Source organism: Stigmatopora nigra, chromosome 4 (genome assembly GCF_051989575.1).
Source record: "Stigmatopora nigra isolate UIUO_SnigA chromosome 4, RoL_Snig_1.1, whole genome shotgun sequence".
NCBI lineage: Eukaryota > Metazoa > Chordata > Actinopteri > Syngnathiformes > Syngnathidae > Stigmatopora > Stigmatopora nigra.
Window position 1 is genome coordinate 14,373,994 of NC_135511.1, and position 11,464 is coordinate 14,385,457.

The 11,464-nt window shown below is 40.4% G+C and overlaps 1 protein-coding gene across 1 annotated transcript; it reads right to left on the minus strand.

Annotated features, from left to right (window-relative positions):
• Positions 1-6,062: 6,062 nt before the first annotated feature.
• LOC144195998 (AP-3 complex subunit mu-2) lies at positions 6,063-11,258 on the minus strand. The gene is made up of 9 exons (XM_077715959.1): positions 11,153-11,258; positions 9,831-10,115; positions 9,577-9,748; positions 8,922-9,059; positions 8,736-8,821; positions 8,406-8,539; positions 8,082-8,289; positions 7,860-8,004; positions 6,063-7,374 (listed from the first exon to the last, which is right to left on the minus strand). Exons 2-9 carry the CDS (start codon positions 10,101-10,103, stop codon positions 7,274-7,276), a joined length of 1,257 nt encoding a protein of 418 aa, XP_077572085.1. The 5' UTR covers positions 10,104-10,115; positions 11,153-11,258; the 3' UTR covers positions 6,063-7,273.
• Between the last annotated feature and the right edge of the window lie 206 nt (positions 11,259-11,464).

Consider the following 11,464-nt stretch of genomic DNA (forward strand, 5'->3'; position numbering starts at 1 on the left):
CGGGATGCGAATGCGCGTGAACGTGCATCAGGGGGAGGGGTAATCTCTATGTCTCTTGTCAATTATCTCTTCAAGCTTGCCTTGCCTAAACAATGCCTCTGGTATGTGGTATCAAGCACCATCTGTGGAAGGAAGGGCTGCCTGCAATAACTGGACTGGACTGGACAACATTGCACACACAGCATTTACAATTCCGCCTAAAAAAGACCCAAAAAAGCACCATTGGTGACTCAGCAAAGTCATACATTGGTCCAAAAGACCATAAAAACCAGAGTGTTTGCTTCATATCGCAATAGAAACTCTTAATTATATCGTTTCCATTCAAAAACTAGAAAATGTCAGTCATCGTCAAGCGCCAGAAGTAATAATACTTTGACCAAATACGGATTCCGTCAATGTGTAAATTGAAATGTCGTTCAAGTTGACTAGCGAATGTAAAATTACGATGAATTGAGACGGTTAACTGGAAAAACCAGTCCAAACCGGGTGACGATAATTGTGTGAGAAGTAGACCGAGCGAGGAGACGAGCGAAAAAGAGAGGGACGTGAACTGCGTCGAGGCGAGGCAATCCCGCCGTGACGCGGCATTTGTAGCAGCTGTCTGACGCTCTCGTATACGATGGGAAATCCCCTTTGGCTGACGTCACCCGGGTCACGTGCCATTCTGTTTACGCGGAAGCGGAGGGCGTGTTTGGGGTAAGTGCCATCGGGGAGAGAGGCCCAAAAAATCTACGCTCGCGGGTAAACCGGGTCGAATACTACGTTGGAAATCATTTCTGGGTCGAAATACTACACTTCTGAACTTCATCTGACTTTCTCCTAACTTTTCACTGTCCAACGTTTCGCTGTTTTTTGCGTCATGGGGGTGCTGGAGCCTATCCCATCTAACCTTGGACATTAGGTCAGCAGGATCCTCTACATAGCAAAGGTGTTAAAGTTCTTCCAAAGGTCAGAGGTTCAGAAAATGTGAAGGCAGTAAACTTCTATTACCCAAACAACAAGAGAAGCTTTGTAGAGACAATAGTCCCAATTTGGAGAGCTCATTTAATGTGCCCCCTTGTTCAATTCTCTCAAACTAATGGCTCTTATTGGCTAGATATGGTCTAGGGCTAAATGACTGCTAACAAATCCCCTTGTTTTTAGGACTAAGGGTTCCATTGGGATGCGAAAAAATGAGAAGTAAAAGCAAATTTCAGTTATAACCAACAACCCTGAAACCCTTGAGGGGGTTGTATGAGCCATCTTTGCAACAGAACAAGACAGAACAGGTCTGAAAAGTGCTGATGAGAAGCCTTATTTCCTGTTTGTGGCTAAACAAACCATGTGTCGTGTCTTATGTGGTCCTCAGCACTTCTTGTCATTGTTTAAACAGTCTCTAATTATCATATCTATGAGTTTTGTTTGATCATAGCGTAAAAAAATGAATATTTGCAATACATTTTCAAAAGATTGCTCATGTCTGTTAAAAATGAAGTGCTGATATTGAAGGTTCAAATACCAGGTGTGCTATTTCTGTGAATAGTTGGCATTTTCTTGCTTGTGTAATATTTCTATGGGTACTTTTGTTATTTTTACGACATTTTAGATACAATCTATATACGCCTTGTGACCTTGCGCTCACCCAAAGACAGGCTCCAACTGATCTATGACCTCAGTGAGGATATTACGCAAACTAAAAATGGATACAGACAGAAACAGGCAACCTTTGGCACTCACATTAACGTCATCGCTGAGTGGAAATTGATAATACAACAACGACTCCCTGCACTAAAGTCAAGCAAATTTACCAATCAGTACTCCCATAAACTACCAACAACAATTTTGACAGCTAATTTGACTGTTGAGGGAGGAAATTCCTGTTTTTTTAACAGTCCAATTATGACAAACCACCAACCCTACTTGCTCCTAAGCATGTTTTTCCAGTCTCATTTTACTAGATAAATCTTTTTTTATCTTACGAATGAATCCATCTATCCCTAACGCATGGCTTTAATAGCCCGGTTCCGAGTTTGTCTTCTTTCCTCCCCCCCAACTGCTCACCGTCGGTTGCATTTTCCTCCTTCTTGACTTGCAAACCCTTCCCCCGCCTTTTCAGAGCCCCGATGCACATACAAACACATTTAGCCACGCGCGCACACTCTGCACACTTGTAAATGCGCGCTCTTTCTTCACACACCCACACACACAAACGCAAAATAGCCTGAGGTTAACCCCCCACTCTCAGTTGAAACCAAGGAGGTCAAAGGACAAAGCAGAGGCAAATAGTGGAATTCTATTCTCCGCAGCGTTGGCTGCACGGTTCCTCAACCAAGACGCAAACTCCCTATTCACAAGCGCCTACTCAATGGAGTTGATCATTAAACTGACTTAGAACAACATACATTACATTAACAAACTTGTACAGAAAACATTTTTCACTCTAGATCAGGGGGTGTCCAATGTACGGCCCGTGGTCCAGAAGTGGCCCGCTAGACGGGTCCGATCCGGCCAGACAGGCACTTTGTAGCTCATTCATACTGTATGTACATAATTTAGACAAGGGGCCGCACAACCAGAAATGTGTGCATTTTGTGAACAAGTACATACACTACAGCACTTCGCTGAACTTCCTATCCGCAATTACATCTGTTCTTTCGACATTTCGACATCTGACATCAAAACAGCGTCTTCAACAGCAGCCATTGCGTTAAAAAGGAAAACCAACCCAAAACCAAACGGAAGAAATGCCCAAAATCAGCAAGGACCAACAAACCAATCAGAAGCATCCTTAAAAGTCTCTTAAAATCAATAGAAAATGCTCCAAAATGTACCTGAAGTGAAAAAAAAACCTAAATAAGTAATGCAAAAATTACTCATTGCCTGCTATCAGAATAAAAGATGTCCAATTCACTTAAACTGGCTATTTATGCTCATCTTTCAATACCATTGACGGGGCTAGACATCCAATCCATTTTGACTGGGAATGCTGAAAGGATTGGGAGTAACTAAGTAAGTAAGTTCATTTTTCAAACTGGTCCAGCCCACATAAGGTCTAGTTGCCATTAACGTGTGTTGACATCCCTGTTCTAGCTAGATACAGTATAAATACATAACATCAAGACATCTGACTCAATCCACAAAATGAAAAACATAGATATAGATGCCTACTCACCTCCCGATCCATGCATTTCCTCTTGAGCTCCTCGCATTTCCTCAGCTTGCAGATCTGCTTTCCAGTCTTGCGGTTCAGGCAGTTCACACAGACACCACAATTCTCTTTACGAAGGCATGGCGTACAGTTACCACATTTCTTCCTCCTCTTCTTTTGACAGTCCAAAGCGACATCTGTCCTTGAGTCCGTTGGAGACAGACTAAAAAGCCCTGCTTGCTCATGCTCGCTCTCGATGAACTTGCTTAGCGGGGAAGTCTTTTCTGCAAATTTTCGCCGGGTGGTCCGACTGGGAACTTCAGTGCTGCAAAAATCTAAGATTTCCCCAGAAGGCGGATTGGACGCCGCCTTCCGTTTGGACATGATTTCCGAACTGTGTATACAAACAAGTTTTGGTCATAAACATGTGGTTTCACTTTGGAAATATATACTAAGCGACCTCTGTTTGTGTCGTTTTAACGTAACGGACCATCCAGATGACCCTGAGGAGTCTTGCTGCTACCCCGATGCGTAGTAGGTGGTCCGCCAAAGTTTAGGGAAGCCAGTTAGCTCTTGTAGATACATGATTGTTCTTCGGCCAGCCTAGATGGAAGTCATAAGGGAAAATAACAATAAAACCAATTGTGTAGTATTACTTAATGAAGGCATTGTTACAGAAAAATGTCAATTTGATTCATGCAGTTTGTTCAGGAATATGTTAAACTCTCACATTAAAGTTGAATAACATGGGTGAAATCTAGGTTTTAGTGTAGAGAGCACATGGGCAAGGGCTTAAGTCCACCACTGGAAAGAATGGAAGGGGGGGATGATGCGCCGATACCGCGCAGTGTCCTCTTTGTCTGCTGGTCACACGCTCCATTCCACCATCAATAAATGCTGGATTGATGGGAGGAAAAGCTACATTTTGTTGCTATTGGTTGCCTTCAAAAGATTTGAATATGTTTTAGTAAGTATTTGCAGCTATGTAGAGGTTAAAAACGCATTTCTATCATGTCTTCTAAGGTACACCTGCTTAATAATATATATTTTTTCCATAAAAAGATAGGGGACTATCCCAGGTCATTGGTCTTTTGCACTATGGCAGGATTAAGGTTATGAATTAACTCTCACAGCAGAGACTTTCACTTTAAGGGGATTATTTCCCAAATTGTAATCAATTTTCAGATAGCTTTGCAGTTTTGAAAAGGTTAACAAAAGCATATCATATAGATTTGATCATTTTTACACAAGAGTCATTACAGTAGATCACATTTAACTCTTTAGCTGCCTTTGACAGTGATAAACATTCAAAGTATTCCAATTGGGAACGTTGGCAGGACCCTCATTCACCACCAATAGCACTCCCAGTCCTCCCAGTTAAATGCATTGGATGACTGATTGACATCCAATCCATTATGACTGCCAATTGCACTACCAATCCTTCCAGCTCCAATAAATAGGACGCCTATCGCTGTCAATTGCAGGTAATGAATTAATGAGTATCCTTTCCATGTGTAACATGTGATCACGTGTTTTTTTTTTTTTTTTTGCCACGGGCAGAATGTAGTCCTATCAAAGCAATCACACACACATAACAAACTCTTTAGATTTACATTAAGATAGTGCTTGTTATCTCCTTGCATTAGCATTCTCAATACACACTCTTTACTGTTAGGTGTGTGTTAATTGCTCTGAGTGGCAAAAAAAAGGGGCACTTTCACTAAATGTGTGAAAACACACACGTAAAGTACTAAAACACGCACGTGTCCGAGTTAAAGAGCCAAAGACAATTAAAAGCAAGCTGTTTTTGCAAAATAGTATCGCAACTTCAATGTAAAGACGCCTAATTGAACATTTCTTTAGGATATAATGCACATATGATGCAAAAAAAGGTAAATATCTGATCATGCGTCACTCACGTGAACGTAAATCGATGCTGGAAAAAAAACGACATCACGTGGAAGCTTTGTTTGGGCCTATTACACAGAAATTACCAACAAAAAATGAGAAATATTTACCTGGTTTGAACTACGGCGTCATGGCGTGGGTAGAAATGTCACGCTACTGTCGCGTGGTTAAAAAATGAAATGTCAAAATGGGAGAAGTTGAGCCAAAATGGATGAGGAGGAGTTCACATATTTTCCAGGTCAAAACAAGCGTGCAGACGCTCGTGCAAAAGTTGAAAATAGTCGACACTGAGGTGACAAACGAGGGGGGGGGGGTGGGGGGGGGCTCGAGGGGGGGCTAGTGGTAGTAAACCACGGGGAGGAGGAGGAGGAGAGAGAGAGGTCATCTTTAGGAGGCTCGAAGTCATTAGTAAATTATGGGGTGGAGCATCACTAGATGAGGATGCGAAGGGATCACTACAATGGCAGTCAATAGGGATTTTGCTTTTTTTCAAAATAAAATACTTCTTAAGCACACGCAAACCTAGAGATGATTACAAATATGCAACAGCCTTGTGAATCCTAATCTGCATCAGCTTGATCGAATTGCAATCAATAAGAACCACATTGATTAAAAAATCTCTGCTATGGCAAATATTAAGAAAATAAGGCATTTTTATTCCTAAAATATACTATTTTGTGCAACTGAAATCAAGGATGGGCGAAATTTCCAATATAAATATTTAAAATAGGCATTTAAATTACAGGGCGGAACGGTGGAGCAAGTGAATAGCGTTTTGGCCTCACAGTTCTGGGTTCAAATCTAGTTCTTGTCCACCTGTGTGGAGTTTACATGTTCTTTGAGGGTTTCCTCCGGGTACTCCAGTTTCCTCCCACATTCCAAAAACATGCATGCTAGGCAGATTGGACACTCTAAACTGCTTCTAGGGGGGTGCTGGAGCCTATCCCAGCTAACAGCCAATTGTAAGACACCAACCAGACAGTGAGGATTGACCTGAGATCGAATATCATGCAAAGTAGGACAAGCATTGTGACTTCATCACATGAAATATTTATTACGACACTTTTGTAACAGCAACATAAGGCAGACAAAAAAAATAGGAGCCTTCATTCCTCTTCTAAATGAGCAAACCATTCAACAAATAACAGTTGTTGACACAAGCTGCTCTAGTATTGGATCGGAGTATAACGATGGACTGGTTTCCGTTACCATGGTGACATGAGGCCTCGTTACAGTAAACGCAACATACTAAATGAGTCGTGGCATTACAAAATAAAGTTTTGTTTCTTATTGATTCCAATGGGAATTAGAAAGTTTTTTGCATAGACTTACTAAATTATTATGAAGTTAATTTTTTGATCAAATTTTTAGCTATGCTAAAATTTATTTAATGTGGAAATACCTTTGCAAAGGTAAATTTAATATCCCATTTATGTTTAAGGCCATGTTCTTTCCATGATTTTTGTATTATGGGGAGATGAATTCAGCAAAAATACACTTTCAGAGGATAAAAGAAGCTAATGGAAATTTTGCACTTTTCACTCAAACACAAATGGAACTAAAACAGCCCCAGAGACGTTAGTCACGTCACCCCCGACTCCATTTGCATGAAATATTTAGTTACACCACAAGTTGAAGAACCTAGCAGAGGACGGACTGTTCCATATTCGGTATTTCGGAAGCAACACACAAGTTAAGAAACCTTGCAAAGCAAAACACAAATAGCAAAACAAGGTTTAAGATAAATAAATATGGAGAAAAATACATTATACGCAGTAGCAAGCAGGATTTGACATAAAATAAATATGCTATCAATGTAGTAATCACATTTCCTTTCCAAACAAATCATGTGAAAGTTTGCTTATTAAGAAGCGCTAAATAATCCATATTTATTATCATGGAAAATATCGCTTATGATTGTGATAAAACTAAATATGGATCATATATTGTGGGAATCATCTGAAATTTGAGATCAATAACCATTGATTTATAAGAGTATATATTACTATTATTTTGAAGGATTTTACAGATCAGCTTGCATTAAAATTAGGAAGATTACGTCGTTCCACCGGTTTCAAGAATTGAATGGAAGCTAGTCCTTTTTGGGGCTACAGTGGGCTACCTAACTATGGAGCTTATACCTGAAATGTCCACCCTGGACGGAGCACAACACATCACAGGCATCCTCGCATCGCAGTTCCGTGGAGATTTGGTCCAATTTGAGCAGAAATGATCTTCTCATGTCCGCACTTGGAACTTCCCAGCTTTGGTCATGTACTTGATACCTTTGAAAGGTTTGTACTTCTCCCCATACATGTCCAAACGGTTCACCTTCAGCCCTGTTCAAAAGATAGCATATATTTTAATGAGTTGATTCCATACAGCCATATTGGCACCTCAATTAACATGACCTAATTCCCAATATTTTCCATAAAAATAATCATAAATATCAGACACTGCAATTTGACCTCATGAAGATCTTTTATGGTATTCCCTTAAATGAAAGTCCCTCCCCATTCAGTAAAAGATAGATAATACTGTACATTTGGCAACCCCACAAATCTGAATTAGAATGTACATTGATTTTGGCTCCATCTAGTGGATAAAGGGCAACAGTGCAACCACAATTGGGCGAGTTTAGTAGATTCTTCATGATGGAGGAAGCTAAAATTGTGGGTTTTTTTGCAAAGTGTTGAACTATAACATAGAGGTCAAACTCATTCCAGAAAGGGCCAAGTGGGTGTTTCAGTTGGGAGGAAAACCTCCACTTAATTTTTCAATTTGACCCCTGTGAACAATATCCATGGTGCGCGTTTGTGTGAACCTGAGATGGCCATCTGCTGAATTTTGAGCTGAATGTTGATGGTAGGGTTCTCATCAGGTTTGGAAGCCCCCGCCTGCAAACTCATGGTGCCTTTCAAACTCGGAAGCTTCTGGGGGTTGATCTTGCCCACATCCCAAGTCAATAACTGATCAAAACACACATCCACATGTTACTATCATACTTTACAAAATGTTTGGTCACGTATTTGTATTCTAAGTATACCTTTGTGACTGGATCAAAGGTGTACGTTCCCTGGGAGGGGTTGAGATTGGCGTTGAGAACCCCTCTCGGGAGCTGACTGTTGACCAGCACTGATTCCACAGCCTTGCCCATGGTCTGTTTGGGGCCCAGGGTCAAGTCAAAGCGCCCCTGGGAGCTTCCTTCGCGGAAAGTGATGTTGTGCTTCACGTACACGGGAATGGCCACCAGGCTTAAAAAGGCAAGAATAGGATGTCATATTGTCGTTAAAAGAGAACATCAGTTTATGATGATAATTCAGTGGTGACTCATATTCAATATAGTTTAAGGGAAATGTACAAGACCAACTTTTGAGAGCTGACGTGATACGAAAGGAGGCGGAAGTTTCCATCAGGAGGGATGAAGGAAAGGATTCTCTCAGCTTCCCAACGCTTAAATCGAACACACGGGTGAAAGCTGACGTCATCCAACAGCCGAGGATTCTGAGACAGAGATGTTAATATTGTTAGAAGTGCTTAGGTGGCTAATTACAATAGAATAAAATAAGCCAAATGACAAAAACCTCCAAATTTGCTCTATGTTAATGTTGCAGCTGTTTTATTGTAGTTATTGTATTTTTAAAAAAATGTTAGGTTAAGTCTTGACACTTACAGAATGAATTAGATTGTAAGTACTTACCATAAACGATAGAGTCAGGTCAGGCATGCCTGTCAGTTTGACGCAGGCATCAATGACTCCTTGGATTTCAGCCGTTATGGTGGAACCTGATAGGGGTATAGAAAAATACTATTTAATAAGATAACATAGAGTTGTCATTTATAGCCTTCAATGGAAATGAATGAGTGGCCATGAAGTATTCATTACCTGACTTATCAATGATGGCATCTATTTCCTCCACAACGTCAAAATAGGCTTCATTGTTGGTATATTTGACACCAGTTCGTCTCCATGGTACCACGGACAGCTGGCCAGTTGGGAGCTGTTCACCCACATTGGTGCTGCCTGGGAATGGATTATTTGTCAATGGATTGGAATAGAGTTTGGTGTGGATATTTTAAAGACGTACAGTGCTACCTCTACATATGAGCACTTCTACATATGAGGAAAATTTCGAGCAAATAATTATCTCTAGATACGAGAAAAATTTCGAGATACGAGAAAAGCCAGGTGGCCAAGACATGAGAGGCTGTTTATCATTGTAGGACACTGTCTATTTTGCTGCATCTCTTTCGTGTATAACAGATATCTACGAGCACTGGGCGGAGTGTTGCATTTTTTTCAGGGTAATCCAATGTGGTCCATTTTTTTCAGTGCAATCCTGTTTTTGGTGTTTTTTTTCAGAGGGTTGGAACAAATTAATTAGTTTTCAGTTCATTTCAATGAGAAACGTTACAAGAATACAGACATATGAGCTCAGTCCCAGAACGAATTAAGCTCATATGTAGAGGTACTACTGTATATGGATCAATCCTTAGAGCCCATGACGAGCCAATGTTTTGTATATTTCTACTTATTATACCTGTGATAGTGTTAACCATCGTGCGGAGAATGGTGGGGGGCTTGATAAGCTCTTTGAGAATATTGGACTCTGTAGCAAGGGGGAAGCCGTTGTCCAACATTTCCTCCAATAATTCATAAACTACGACTACATTGTCCTTGATGGCAGCCTCAGTGCATACACCAAAATAGTCCTGTAAAAAACAACAAACAATTGGTAAAAATATTTTGTAAAATGGTAACATCAAATGATCCATTCAGACATGAAGTAAAAACCTGGAATGTATCGACGACTCTGTGCAGAAACTCGATGACAAAGAGTGGCGGAACTTCACTCTGTATGACCGCCACAAAGTATATGCGATGTCTGAGGACATTGATAAGATAGTGGTGCGGGGTGGGGATCACAGGTGGGACGTTTTCGGGTTCACTTGCACGCTCCTGAGCCTCAAAGAAGTAGTCGCATACAGAGCGGCTCACCACACTCTTCCAGTGCTTCTCCAGGAAAATGTCTCCGGAGGAGTTGACTAGGAAGAGACTGTGAATCATCTTGACTGATTGCTAAAATGGAGGAGGAAAAAAAATTAGAGAAGAACATTTTGCCCATGTAATTTCTTGACACATTTACCAGAATTAAACATCAAAATGAAATAGCATGAAAAGTTATTCTTATTATGACTTAATAACTAAAAAGATGGGTCAGATTTGGATGTGACTATTATTACTATACTGTGTATACAAATTTTAAATGTGTCAGTTTAATGAGTATGACAATGCGATTAATTGTAGTTAATCAGAGGAATCTCGTGCATGAAGATTAAAATTCTACAAAAAATACTCCAACAGCCTGGATGGACATTCTTCTGTTTCCAACACAAGTAAATCTCTATTCCACCAAGTCACATGACATTCTTTGTGAAAAAGGCTGTTCATACACTTGTGTGCACAGTCTTAACCAAAAAGAACATGACACAAGTTGTTTTTTTAATTATTCTTATTATTATTTGGGGGTCATCACCAAAATGTGATAAGACCAAAAAGTATATACTACCTAGTAACCAATGACGTCACGGAGTTAATACTGATTCAGACAAAAAGTATGTCAGCACAATCTTTTACCATTGACGGTGATAGACGTCCAAACAATTTCGACATGGAAAGGGTGGCAGCATTTTTTCTCAGTCAACATGATTTGGACGTTTATTAGCGTAATTAGTATCTGTTGAGTTGATAATGGCCATTAAGATGGGAAGTCATTATTGTTAAAAATACACAATGCCAGCACATCCGCAACTTGTTTGGTGAAAACGACGAGAGAAACCAAAACATACACAATGTCTACTCAGGAACCTAACTTAGGCAAAAATAAACATGTTAAACGAGTTGCCGCAAAACGATCGATCCTAAAATAAAAATAGTATTTAAAGGCCTCCAGCTCCATCCATTGTAATATTCAGCCGTATCACCCTCCTCCTTAGTGTCTCATGACAGTGAGGCAAAACGTCATCCAGCATAAGAAGAAAAATACAACAAATCTAAATGATTCCAAGCCTTTAGAGCGACACATTTTCAATGCTATGGATATAAAAATCACTTACCAGAGACCAATTCTACGTCTCAGTCTCGTATTTCACTATTTTCTCATTGAAATATGAAGCCGTTGTTGCTTCCGTTAGTAGGATCAGTCTGGAGTCGGGAAGCTGAATAATATCAGCCAATCACAATTCGTCAAAATATTCTAAAGCCCCGCCTTAAACGCACCCATTGGGCGTGAGTGCGGATGCTGTGTCACAAGCACTATTCAGCAATTGGACAGCAGGTAAGCAGCGCGTGGAAATACGCTTTCCTGATTGGCTCGGAGAAAAGCAGAGGTGACATTTTGTTTCTAGTCAGTGTTAGATTTCATTTTA

Coding starts and splice junctions, on each gene's coding strand:
- LOC144195998 (XM_077715959.1), bottom strand. CDS start 10,103: ATGATTCACAGTCTCTTCCTAGTCAACTCCTCCGGAGACATTTTCCTG. Junction 8,822..8,921: donor TGCCATCATTGATAAGTCAG/GTAATGAATACT, acceptor TACCCCTATCAG/GTTCCACCATAACGGCTGAA. Junction 7,375..7,859: donor TCAGCAGATGGCCATCTCAG/GTTCACACAAAC, acceptor TCTTTTGAACAG/GGCTGAAGGTGAACCGTTTG.